The 13,702-nt window shown below is 37.8% G+C and overlaps 1 protein-coding gene and 2 non-coding genes across 3 annotated transcripts; 1 reads left to right on the top strand and 2 right to left on the bottom strand.

Moving 5' to 3' along the window:
* Nucleotides 1–123: 123 nt before the first annotated feature.
* On the bottom strand, nucleotides 124–2,991 carry dynlt2b (dynein light chain Tctex-type 2B). Its single transcript, XM_030432444.1, has 5 exons — nucleotides 2,827–2,991; nucleotides 2,142–2,275; nucleotides 1,321–1,390; nucleotides 842–905; nucleotides 124–723 (listed from the first exon to the last, which is right to left on the bottom strand). The coding sequence occupies exons 1-5, from the start codon at nucleotides 2,871–2,873 to the stop codon at nucleotides 676–678; spliced, it is 363 nt and encodes a 120-aa protein (XP_030288304.1). The 5' UTR covers nucleotides 2,874–2,991; the 3' UTR covers nucleotides 124–675.
* Nucleotides 2,992–3,696: 705 nt separating this feature from the next.
* On the top strand, nucleotides 3,697–3,768 carry trnaq-uug (transfer RNA glutamine (anticodon UUG)). Its single transcript has one exon. It is a non-coding gene; the product is annotated as a tRNA-Gln (tRNA).
* A 1,606-nt stretch (nucleotides 3,769–5,374) lies between these two features.
* trnaq-uug (transfer RNA glutamine (anticodon UUG)) lies at nucleotides 5,375–5,446 on the bottom strand. Its single transcript has one exon. It is a non-coding gene; the product is annotated as a tRNA-Gln (tRNA).
* Nucleotides 5,447–13,702: the final 8,256 nt, after the last annotated feature.

Here is a 13,702-nt window from a genome sequence, read left to right as displayed (position 1 = left end):
TGATTTCATATTGTTACACTAATATATACACTGTTCATAAAAAATTGGCAAGGTTAACTGTAGGTTACATTTAGATCACTCAGATATTTGATTATATGCCCACGTTAAGAGAAAACAAGGTAATGGTGTCAAACTCATTTAATATTTACAAGGACTTCAGCCATAACAGAACAGAAAGGCAGCTGTGTTTATAAAGAGATGATCATAAAAGGTGAGTGCACTTGACAAACAATGGACAGAATTTTTTTGTGAATTCTTTCTAGCTCAATGACTGTCGCTGGCTTATAGTAATTATCCTTGTCATGATGTTGACATTCAGAGACAAACACTGACCTCTACTGTGGCTGCTGTGCTAAGTCAAGCACCAAAAGTGTAGTACAGATATGTATTGTACTACCTTACATTAAGCTCCTTTCACTGTGTTTTTGCAGCTGAAAGTACTACAAAGTACTGGATACACTGAGGGTTATGTTTGGTGACATAAGAAATCTGTCATGTTTTGAGGTATTTCTACACTGGATGTCATCTGTGTGGATCTCAAGATACAGAAATTACACAGCTGCTTCAGATTAACGCATCCTGTACCCCGAAATGCTGATCGTGAGCAGTATCCTTTGGACTTTCACTTCAGATCTTTTCATCTGAAAGAATACTGTTTCATCCCTCCTTTGGTCTTCAGTAGTAATAGCTTCCGAAAACAGCCACCACACAGAACAAGCTGTCCTGCGGAGGTAACAATAGGCACAATTAATTGTAAAACAAAAAACTGTCTTTCAGGTGTTTTTTTTTGGTTTTTGTTTTTCACCCCCCACATCGTAATAACCAGAGCAAAGGCACTTACGTTCATGAAAACATCTTCTGCATAGTTGTCTGTGTCAGCATCCCATAAACACCTTGAAGACATCCTGGTAAAACACAAGAGAAGACAGAGCAGAGAGTGTCTCAACATGGATTCATTTAACCCAGAATTAACATCACCATGTTTTAAAGTATACAGGGTATTTATGTTTTAATGTTGATGATGTAAATCAGGGGAGAAGAGCGGAGGCATTATCAGACCTAGATGATACTACAACTGAAATATCTCTTAAATAATGCTTTTGAAACTCTAATCCTGCAGTAAGATGGAAGACCACACATTCAATAATATTAGTTTACTAATGCTGTCAGCTCAGTGGAATTGTTTTATAAAATGTCCTCCTAATACTTTTGTATACAACGGAGTAAAAGTTCAAACCTGCATTCCACAGACAACAGTGTACCCCACTTTGCAAATTCTGACAGATTTTTTTTGTTTACCAGAGCTCAATGATCACTCACTTGACTCCTTGTCCTCGCTGCTCTCCGATGACCACCTGCACAACAAGCTTATATCTTTCAAATCCTGACTCTGTTGAAGAAAAAAAATGAGCTGTCATGGTGTATATCAGGAGTTGCGAAAACACTGTGTAGGGACAATAAGCGGATGGTACTAATATGCTTCATTTCAGTGTAGCATGTACATAAGTAAGACATTTTCCTAGAAGGACTTATTTAACTTTCTGCTATATTTGTGATGACAAAAATCTTGGTTTTACTTGGCAAAAAACGTCTTTTGCACGTTGCCTCTACAATCAGGAGGATAATGAATGCATATAACCTTCTATGCAACATTTTCAAAGTAATCTAGTTAAACCCAAGAGGGAGCATTTGTGTTCCAACTATAGCGCAGTCAGAATTAATTTCACAATCGTGTTTTGTTTACATTTTATTTTGTTGAGGGCCACTATTCTATAGCCATTCCACTGGTATTATGAACATTAAATCAATAAATACACATATTTGCACTGAGAACTCTGTTTTATTTAATCTAAATAAAAAGCAAACATTAATTTTCGCTGAACAATCTGTTTGAAATTTGTGATTTCCTTTATGTGTTTGGTTTATCTCTGTTCCTTGCAAGACAGTGGTGATACAGTATTTTGTAATTCAATTTATTGTGTTTGATTGATATTTGTAAAAGCGAAAGTCAACATACATTTGGTATTATGATTGTGTCTTTTATATATATCTAAGTAGTTATCTTGAACGATCCTTTGAAGCAGTCCTTGGAAGTTCTGTATTTCTTGGTGATGAGACTAGAGGGAGAAAGCATTACTCACGCTTCACTTTGTCTTTAATGGTTTCTGCCAGTGAGCGGGACAGCTCTGGGACTTCCTCTGGGTCGTACTGCATCCCTGACAGTCGCTCCCTCACAATCTCACGAATACACTCCTTCACAATGGCTGGCTTAAACCTCGAAGATAGATCAATGGGAAGATACAAGACAGGAAATTGACTTCCACAGGCCCCAGTGGCAGCAGTGCATCAGACCATATTCGTGTGGCTTAGAGAGTTTACAAAGCGTATAGAAATCTTTAAGTAAATCATGGTTGGGTACATTTTTATTTATGAACCCCATTATATGTGTTTTATATTTTAAACGTATGCGGTTTCGTATACTCCTTGAACTAACGCTTGGTAGCAGGTGGAAACGTTGACCTTACAGTTAACTAGCTAACGTTACTGAACTGACACAAGCATAGTGGCTAGCTAGCTAACTTACAGTATTGACCCTAAATACGGTAGCTAACGTAAATGTGTAAACGGTAGAGACAAATTAGACCAACGCTGGTCTTTATGGTTAATTTAGAGACGGCACTACAAGTTTAGCCACGCAAGAGGGCACTTGGCTTTATACTGTCTAACTTAAATACTGGCTGAAAATCTTTCGTTAGCAATAAACTCGCTGGCTAAAAGCTAACTCCCCCTGTTGTAAATCATATCTATTGGCTTTGACTCACTCACTTGTGCTGGTGATTAGGTCGTATGAGGTATGTGTCCGTGTCCGTCATCGCATATCAACTATATAATGACAATAACAGCGAGGACATGAAGAAGGGAGATGTTGCTAACAAGCTAACCTTTGCAGAGTTGTATCCGTTACCATAGCGACGCCTTTTCCCAACTTCCGGTTTCAAAATAAGAGGGCGGTAAATACGTTTTTTATGGGTTAAATTGAGTATTTATTTATTTTTTTACCAGTACTCATAAGGTATTTCTTTTCATTCATATCATTTCATTTTCTTATTCTTTTTTTTCTTAAATTTCTTTTAGCTATATAAAAGTCTTGTAAAGCCTTTTTTCTCAATACGTGTCTTGTGTCATTCTCTCATCTTTCTGAGAAACAGGAATAGATTCCGTTGAAAGCTCCAGAAAATGCACGAAATTGAGAATTTGGGCTCTGTTTTATTTTATTTTCCTTTTTTTTTTATTCCTTGTTTCAGTGTTTCAGTAGTGGTTTTTCAAAAAAAAACTTTTGTCATTGCACTGTCATCATTGTTTGGTCAATAGACCCATACAAAGCAACTGAGGACCACTGAACCATATTTTTGAAAACTGAGCAGCTCCATCGGCTGAGGAATACTGAGAGATGTGGTTGAAAGCTAAAGCTAATAGCCAATAAACTATTCAAACCACAGAGACGTTGACTAAGTCTTCTGCCTCATCCAAATCGCTATTAGATCCTCAGACTCAATCTGTATTTCTTTTTATCTTTTTCACACTTTTCTTTCTCAGACACGTATAGACTTTGATTGTCACCATCACTTCCACCGTTTCCCATCCCTTACTCCCATGTGGAGTGGTATCGGTCCTGTGTGGTAACACCTATGTATTGGTTCCATGGTGTAATGGTTAGCACTCTGGACTTTGAATCCAGTGATCCGAGTTCAAATCTCAGTGGAACCTGCTTTAGGACCAGTCATTCATAAACGACCTTACAATTAAAGCATACCTGCAATGATAAAATAGGATGCTGATGGCCTATTAGAAGCTAGAGTAGGAGGTTTAATTGAAAATGTATCAAGGGTTAGCGTTACCAGTTTAAGAATTATAAATGAATCTACCACAATGTCTACATGCATTAAAGGCATGCACTGTTGCCATACTGGACATTTCATTGTGTCAAAAGTTGAGGCATGATATATATATACACACTATATCATGACCTTTTTATTTTTCAGAAATAAGCAGTGAAAACACAGTTCAATTTTGAATCAACCTAATGACAGGGCTCACCTTCCCATCTGTATGTGCTCTGCCAAAGCAAGAAGCTGTTAAGTGTGTGTTTGTATATTGGTTAAAGCTGCATAAATCAATTTCTGGCCACTAGAGGGCACAATAACTCCAAAACATAGTGACAAACATTCAGCTTCTGCTTCAAACATTGTTAATAAACCAAGCAGATAACACAGTTCTACAACAGACAGCATTTCTTTAACAATCTCAGGTTCCACCAAGACTGGATCTCAGATCACTCAGATTCGCTCTTTCACCTGTCTTTTGCCTTTTTTGCTGTAACAATACATCCAGTTATACTGGTCAGACACCCTTTGTCAGGCAAAACGATCCTAGAATTTGGAAATGCATGGTCATACTAGGTATAAACAGGGTCTTACAGTTTGTCCTGCTGCTGTGAGGATCTTTGGTGTCGTAGAGGATCCTGGTGCTAGGGCTGTGACAAGGAAATGCCTCTTCGCTGAAACTGACTAAAGCTTGTTTGCCTCAGTTGTGGCTGACCTGAAAGTGCTGGCTGAGTGCAGCAGGGAGTACTCTTGCCTCCTGAAGAAGCCCTTTAGACATAAGCATGTCTGGAGGCACTGCAGTGTCCTGGAGTAGCACAGAGAGCTCCCGCCACCTCCGCCTGTTGTGCTGTTGGATGATGGTTTCATGGTGTAATGGTTAGCACTCTGGACTTTGGTGGAACCTACTTCTGATCATGTAATGAGCAATACAGCAACAGCATACTACTAAATGTATTATTTGTCTCTGTAAAAATCTGCCATACTGTTGTGACATACCTGTCACTGTATCCTGGGCTTTGTGATGTCCAAGGTTAATGTGATTGGTTTGAAGTAACAGGCAAAGAAAAATAAAATTATTTTTCCCATTGGAAACCAGGCCTCTTTTTAACACCCCAAAAAGATAAGTCTTGTTATGCAAGACCAGTTCCTGCTAAACCCAGTAAATGCCATAAGCTTCATGTGAAAGTAGTAAAACACTCAGATGAAACAAACAGATAAAATATGCATGAACTGTTTTGAGACTGTGTCTGTCCGAAGATTAATATGTTGGTTAAAGCTGCATTAATGGAATGTTGGCCACTAGAGGACAGAAGAATAAAAAACAAAAAGAATTTCCTTCAGGATTAATGAAGTACAAGTTTAACATGCCATGATTCTGCTTGAAACATAGTTAATACATCAAACAGTTGAAACTGTTCTCAAAGACTGACAGCACTAAGACAACTGTTGACAGTGTGGGATTAATTTCATCACACTCCTTGCTTTAAATTAGGTTCCACCGAGATTTGAACTCAGATCACTGGATTCAAAGTCCAGAGTGCTAACCATTACACCATGGAACCTGTACCACAGTATTCTAAATTACAAGGTGAGCTCTTGAACAAGATTTCAATAGCGAACGATAATACGACAAGAGAAAGTAAGAATAAAATATAGTGCTGAAATATCAAACATACATACATAAATGTGATGTATGTTCAAATGTAGTGTATAGTGCACGGGCAATACCATATTCTAATCCTGAACTCTGTGTTCCCCGCTGCAGGTCTGAAGTGTAACTTGGGTTTAACACTCTAAACCACAGTTCAGGGCCATACGCAGGATTTTAGAAATACTGAGGTCCAAAATTTAAAGAAATGCTATGTAGTAGAGGATACTAGAAATTTTGATAAATTGAGATAAATATTTCATACACCATAAAATAAAACCCAGTGCCCTCAATGCTGTGCTCTGTTTCCTGTTTTGTATTGTCTGAGAGTGAGGGTGGTCTCGCTGGTCTAAGTGTTTGAGGCGTCTCTTTGTTGAGGACAAGTGGAACTAGACAACAAAACTTCAAACACAAGCAACGACAACAAATTATGATTAATTAAGATGTATAATCGAAGGTGACATAGACTGGTTGCAGGGGTGATTCTAGGGTCAGAGCTTTAGGGGTGCTGAGCACCCAATGAGCCCCACTGCCACCACCCACCCATTTTTCACACAAAAACAAAAACTATGTCTGTTAAAAAATAACTTTATCATTTTAACACTGGTTCAACTAACTCCAAAAAACTCCAAATAAACCTATATCTATCTATCTATATCTATATCTATCTATCTATATATCTATCTATCTATATATATATATATATATATATATATATATATGTATATATATATATATATTATAGTCAATTTATTGTTGTTGTTTCTCACCTGGTTCTTCCTGCATGCTCTCCCTTTCCCTTTCTCCTTCTCCGTCTTCATCTTTCTCTCTTTCCCTTGGCACTGACAATCATACACAAATAAATTGTTGGCAGGAGAGTTGAGGTCAGTTTGTCATGTCACAAAAATGTTATGGAGACAATTTACAGATTCTAAGGATATGATCAAAAGGTTCATAGAGGCATGTCATTTAAAATATCTTTATTATTTGTTATTATTATTATTATTATTATTATTATTATTATTATTATTATTAATAGTGCTGTTGTTATTATTATTATTATTATTATTATTATTAGTGGGTTTAGAAACACAATAATTGTTTTAATCACAAATTCCTTTCACAAGAGAAGCTGTATTCTCCATTGTGGGTTTGAAATTAGAAAAAATAAAAATAAAAATAAAAGCAGGGGACCATTGCCTACGTAAGTAATTTGATACAACATACAAATAGCTGGTTGATAAAAAAAACAACAACAAAACAAGACAGAGATGATTATGGACTGTCCCTAGTCTCTCACCTGAATCCGTCTTTTTTCTTTTAAAGAACTGTTGTATGTTCATTGGTCACTGGCAGGTCACACACACACACATACAGAGAGAGAGTAACGCTAGAAATTATCTTTCACACATCTCATACCTGTGTGTTATAAATAGCCTATATAGCCTATATATATATATATATATATACATATATATATATATATATATATATATATATATATATACATATATATATATATATATATATATATGTATAGGCCTATATATATATATATATATAGGGATAATGTATAGAACGGCGGTCACTATCGGGAAAATAAGTCCCGACAAGACAAACCGATTATTACACGGTTACTTGCCAACATGAAAGAACATTTGACACAGTGTGTCTTTTTACAATTTAAAGGAGAACTTCGGTCGATTTAAACATGCAGCTTCATTGCTCAAGCTACCCTTGACTTGCCAGTACCGAAGACGCGAACGCTAACAGCATGGGGTCAGAACTTTACACTGTGTTTTAAGCGTCTTAACATGCTCCACATCTCACACCAAAAGTTATGCAACATCAGCAGACACCTTAGCACACACCACTGTAGCGTGTATGAGTCAAACTGAATAAAAAAGTAGTTAAAACAGTGTGTTAGACCAAACTAGTCAATCCGTCGAGCGTGCACTTACTCCCTCACTGGTGGAGACGGAAACGTAATCCAGCATTTTCGTGTTTATGTTCATAATGTACATGTCCATGTTACAGCCTGTCATGAGCCATGAGCCTTACAATAGCCTGTGAAGCCTGTTAAGTGCACACTCGATGGATATGCTAGTTTGGTCTAGCTACCAGAACACACGGATGTCAACAAACAGGTAAGTAGCTCCTTGCACAAGTCTTCGGGTGCTCCGGTTAGCCACCTTAAAGTGAAACTCATTTTCAATGGGAGTGCTTGGAGCAAATTAGCGATAGCATCAAAATCGCTATTTTTAAAACACTAAGACGGCTCTTGAAACTTTGCTCGTAGTATCACCAAGGTCTCTACACATGAACACGAGCATTGAGAACATTGTTTGTGTACACTGTGTTTGCCTAAAAGAAAGTTTTTGAACAAGAGACCCTGGTGATACTAGCCTTCTTACTGTTTTAAAAATAGCTATTTTGATGCTATGGCTTAAGTGCCCCAAGTGCATGAAAAATGAAATAAAAAAAAATAAAATAAATAGCCTTAAAAAGTTCAAATAAATAAATGAATAATGTTTGTAAGTTGATATTGAGAATTTAAAGTTTGTTGTAAAGCTTGAACTAGGCAGAGGTCGTTTGACTGCAGAACCTGTGCTTTTACTTTGGATACTTCAAGTACCTTTAGCAGATTATACCTTAAGGTAAATAAATAAAGGATCTGAGTACTTCCTCCACCATCTTCTTATCATCTTATACTGACTATTGAAAAGTGACATGTCATTATATAAATAAATAATTTCTTTAAGATTACAACAGTAATTGACAAGGGTGTAGGTTTGATTTTGACATTGGTGGGAACATAGCCAGTCACCCCTCACCACGCACCACCAGGGGAGAAAAATTGTATGCGTTGTTAAGCAGTGTAATGACACTAATGACAGACGAGGAGGCTGTGTAATAACGATCTGTACTTTACCTCAGTCATAGTGCATTACATTACATTATACTGCAAACCACTGCATTAAACTTTGCAATATACATAGATTAACAACAGCTGTCTACAGCTGGACCAGTTTCCTTAGAAATACACCACATTATATTACTAACCACTCTGTATGACTGCATGTGAAAATATGCAGGCAGGCAACATCACAAAGTTAATAATTACACATTTTATATTTTGTGTATAGACACATTTACATTTGAATTACATTACAGTGTTATAGCCTATGTTGAGTCCTCACCTGTAACTCCACCTGGCCTCTCCCTGAACTAGACCTACAACCAGGCAAGACTGCTGCAGCACCCTAATAAAATAACACATGATGCCAGGCTGAAATTAACTTTGTACAATGCATTACCTACTGTACATAAGCAGTTAAACATATGCAGTAAAACATTTAGTATAGCACCTGTAGCCCTGAATCTTCGCTATATGAGCTACAACCTGGACGGGGTTCCTCTGTCACCTGATAAATAAAATATTGATTCTATGAGCAGTGACACAGCACAGCTCAAATCTCGAGGAAGATCAGTAGTATTCACTAGGCCTACTTTTAATATTACAACTAGCTAACAGTTAAAATGAAATTAACCAGCATGTCCTTATTCAAGTTCACCTACTGCTGTGACCCTGCCACTCCACCCTGTCTGATAAAGGGGACGGCTGCATTGCTTCTTCTGTCACCTGACAAAGTAACAAATCAATCACCATTAAGAGTGAGAAAACGGTTGGAGACAATGTTTTGTATTCATTAGCGGTGGCCTATGAGGGGGGACTTTTTTCCTCAGATAACTTACACTTTTTGAAATAGCTTTTAATGTCTTCCACTAGTGTTGCACGGTAAACCGATACTAGAAAGGTACCGCGGTACCCAGGCGTTAAGAACAATACTTTTTCACGTTTTATTAGTATCGGTACTTTATGACCTTAGTGCGACAGCGGGGCACCGTGTCTGTGTGCAGTTTCTCTCTGCTTCCTCACTGTCTGCAGACAGAGTGGGCGTGGTTTCACGGTGACAGTCACAGAGCAGAGCGAGACGGACGTGTTGGCTCTCTTGGTCATTACGGATTTAAAGCATCGTTTTACAGATGGGCTTTGTGGTGTCCGTGGGCTTGCCCTTACTGTCGGCAACGTTAGCTAAATATTTCCATATTTCTCTCCATGCGTCTGCTTCTTCAACAAGCCTAGGACGGTCGGCAGGAGCACTCATGCCACTTTCAGCTGACAGACATGCGGACTTGTTCAAAGAGTTCAAAGAGCTGCAGGTTAGCGATAGATAACATAAATATCCCCCGGATGGAAGTCAAGCGAACTATTTTCACCATCAGAGTTGCACGAGGCAGTCAGGGGTAAAGCTAACTGTTTAACAGTCCGATGTGGTTCCACACATCTCTGTATGCAAACACAACGTTCACACTGGTAACATGAACTTCACCATAACATGCGCTGGTGTTCGCAAGTATGCTGATCAACAACACCACTTATAAATGATCAGTACTAGTAATATAATCATAGCATGTACATTTTTGTCAATAATTCACAATATATATTATTAGAAAATGGTGTGATTAGAGCACCTCCACCAGGTCTGGGTCATTTGTGTTGTACTTTGGTGAACTAATGTAGTTTGCAGGCTAATAATCCAGGGTTTGAACTTTGAAATGAAATGACATGACATGAAATGCAATTTGCAAATTTCCCCTTTGTGGGATGAATAAAGTATTATCTTACTATATGAATTGCCAGACTTACAGTTTATGTCATTTATGTTCATTATTTTTATGCTGAATAAAATTGTAGTTAATGTGCTAAGCACTGAGCTTTTAATGGAAAATCAGGTTATTTAATAATCTCTGAGAGCAAACAAGACAAATGAACAAAACAAGAAGACACTTGTCTTCTTGGATACAGAAGCTATAAAGCTCAGCAGCTTTTGCAAAATTTATATTTTATTTTGACTTTTGAAGTGTTTTAGTTAATAAAAATAAATAAATAATTTTAAGTTCCACATTCTGTTATCTGATATTTTATTCCATTACTTTTGATGATGTTCTAGTTTTCCGCCATGGTATCGTTTCAGTATCGGTATCGAGATATTTTAGGCAGGTATCGTACCGAAGTCATAATTTTGGTATCGTGACAACACTATCTTCCACCTTTCCTTTGCCCGACATCCTTGGACATGTGTGTCAAACTCATCTTGTCAACACTGGCAAAGCCTGCAAGGGAAACAACTTGGACAGCCTACAGGGAGCTGAGCCAATCAAAAAACAGACCTGTCTCAAAGATATATTTGGGAGGAGGTGCCGAAGTGGGAAACGATTTAACCCTTTGTGTGCCGCATGAGGCGCATTTTTTCCCCTTCAACCTTGATATTGGTGTGGACAATTAGCCATCGTTTGAGATTGGTATGGACATGTCCATACGGTCCATATGCAATTCTACACCTATGGTTATTTTCCCTTGCCACTGAAATGTTGAGCTTTGATAGCTTTTCCTGTAAATACATAACACAGTGGATCCAATTCACTGCAGGTTTCATCATGATTTTTGAGCTCCTGCTTTCATGCCTCTTCAACTGCAGCCACATCAGAGCATATCTCATGTAGCTTCACTTACGTGGGGAAAGACCATAAAATGCTTTTTAGAGGCAAATTCAGATTATTTCTGGCTTCAAGGATCAATCTGTAGCTTGATAGCAGCGGGGATTGCTCTCTCTTGACACATTTGTGCCATGCAAATCTCCCATCTTTGGTTGATTTGACTAAGATAGGGTTGGATTTTAACCACACACATTTAAAAGGAAAAGGCTAGGCATTTTCCACATCACACAGTGTAGTCAAAGTCAAAGTATTTTTTCTGCATCGTCCAACATTTAATGTCGCTAAATGTTTTGATGGACTACACCATCTAGTCACACAAAACTAATCCAACAGTTTTGCCTCAAATCTACAAGAAGATGTATTGGTGTAATTAAAGCTACTCATTTTGAATTCCAGATCAATTGTGCTTGTGTCAGAAAGCCTGAAGGGTAAACACCATGTTCTCATTTTAATTGTCTGTCTGCAGGCCTGCAGGCTAACATGAGGGAATCGTTTGCATGTCTGATAATACCGCACTAATGGCCTAATAGTGAGACACATTACATCCAGTATTGATAATCATTACCTACAGGCCCTGGGAGAGGTATTACAAATATAGTGATTGATTTACTCGCTGTTCTAACATTATACCTGCAAAAGAGGTTAAATGAGCCATTAGACCATAATGTTTTTTGTATTGCTTTTGCCAACAAGTGTCTACATGCATAATTCTCCTGACAGAGATTAAAGATGTAAATCAGTTATTACATTTTAAACACCATTTACTCGACTTGTTTAGTTCCTTCGATGAGAGCAAAATGTGAATCAGGTTAGTATGCAAATAGCGAGGGCGTCCATGACGTTGGCATCCTCAGAATGATTTGGTGCACAACCAAGAACAATAAGCGGTTTTTAATTGCGTTTGATTGTTTTGTTGGACAAAACAGAGGTTCAAATTGGATTCTAAGTTGACGTGGAGCCATGCACAGAAGGAGGCTGAATTTCTTAGGAGCTACTCTACACTCAATAAAATGTGTGCTGTGCCCCGGTTTTAATGTAACGTCATTTGCCTACCTCTCAATAACTAGTAATCAAGCCGGTGACCTCAAATGGCTCCTTCTGGTCCCACTGACACAACGACAGGGCGTGGTCAAGGTGAGATGCATTCGTCAGAATTGCAGCGAGTCGATAGAGAATCTAGTTAGGAAGACTACCATGAAATACTACCATGAAAAACTAAAGAAGGGAGAGGCTTTCTAAAAACGAGTGTGTCTGATCACTGTGGGGCCTGTGAGCTCGGCATCTGTGATTATTGAGATTTTGAAAAAAAATGTAAGTCAGCCTTTTATTATTTATTGTTAAAAGTAGTAGTGTATTTGATCTTGAAGTCTTTATATTTCATCAAGAGTTTTAAATATGTTTTATTCCTAAAAAACATATTAGTAAAGCCTCAGACTTTACCTGCTGCCATTCTGATTGATTTCATTCCCTCCTCTATTCTATTTCTGTAATAATTAAGCCTATGTAATTTTTCTGATTTATTCCTGTTGGCAGTGAATTCTTCTCTTAAATATCGTGTAAGCTCAAATGCAGCCTTCTCATAAACATAAATGTGAAACCTAGCAACAAATGTATTTGTGATTTGTGCTGTGCAGAAGCAGAGAACAGCTGTAGTTGCAACTGTTTATTTTTATTGCCATTGCTCCGACATCACAAGTTAATGATTGCATTATTTTGAGATAACAACACTCCTTTTTTTCTGGGTTAATTATCAAGAAAACCAGATGATCCACATCTACTGATACATAGTTTAATAGTCCAGTCAGACACTCCAGTTTCTTTTCCCTGTGCCAACGGGAATATTTCTGGTTTTAGAGTCCTGAACAATAACAAACCTGCTTTAGGGTGACCTCTGCATGTAAGCCCATTGTTTCTCTCTGCCCTGACTCTACATTACACAGAATTGACAATTAAAGCTTTTTACCAACACAAGTGATACTGCTATTGTTACATCTATCCATGGTGGTTTAGAAATGGCATCCTTTCACGTAAACTAACGACCGCAGAGTGCCTTTAGGAGAATACTGTGGCTGCTGTGTAAAGTCAAGCATCCAACGTTTAATACAAATAATACATCACAGGCTGTTTATATACTGATACACAGATCAGTGGCGTTACTACTAGTTATTACTCTCTGACATCATACCTACAAAAGAGCTTTAATGATTACTGGACCATAGTGTTTTTACTTCCCATTAAGTGTTTGTGTGCTTAATTCTCATGGAAGAGATTAAAGGTTTATGTGTTTATTCTATATTCTTAAACATCATTTACTCTGGTCGTTCCTTCACAGAAAGCTAAATGTGACCCAGGTAAATGTGCAAATGGGGAGGGGCGGCCAGCGGCCATGATATTGGCCTCATATAATAGTCATTAATGTACAATCCACCCTCATCAACACTCTCTAATCTGTCCTAATTGCATGAAAGATGGAGAAAACTGATGCAGCATATTACCAGCAGGGGGCAGAAGAAATTAATTTCAGTTTCTTTTCTCTCATGAAACACATCTTATTTTCAGTTAACTCAGAATTAACTTTGAGTCGGTGATGATCATGAGGCACGCGTCC

Source organism: Sparus aurata, chromosome 11 (assembly GCF_900880675.1).
Source record: "Sparus aurata chromosome 11, fSpaAur1.1, whole genome shotgun sequence".
Lineage (NCBI taxonomy): Eukaryota > Metazoa > Chordata > Actinopteri > Spariformes > Sparidae > Sparus > Sparus aurata.
Note: the sequence above shows the minus strand (reverse complement) of the source record. Positions and strands in the feature narration are given on the sequence as shown.

Bases quoted from the DNA above. Each gene is read 5' to 3' on its own strand.
- dynlt2b (XM_030432444.1), bottom strand. From the start codon at position 2,873: ATGACGGACACGGACACATACCTCATACGACCTAATCACCAGCACAA. The intron at 1,391-2,141 runs GTGAGTAATGCT...TTTCTTCAACAG, and splicing joins CATTAAAGACAAAGTGAAGC to AGTCAGGATTTGAAAGATAT. The intron at 906-1,320 runs GTGAGTGATCAT...GTGTTTTACCAG, and splicing joins CAGCGAGGACAAGGAGTCAA to GATGTCTTCAAGGTGTTTAT.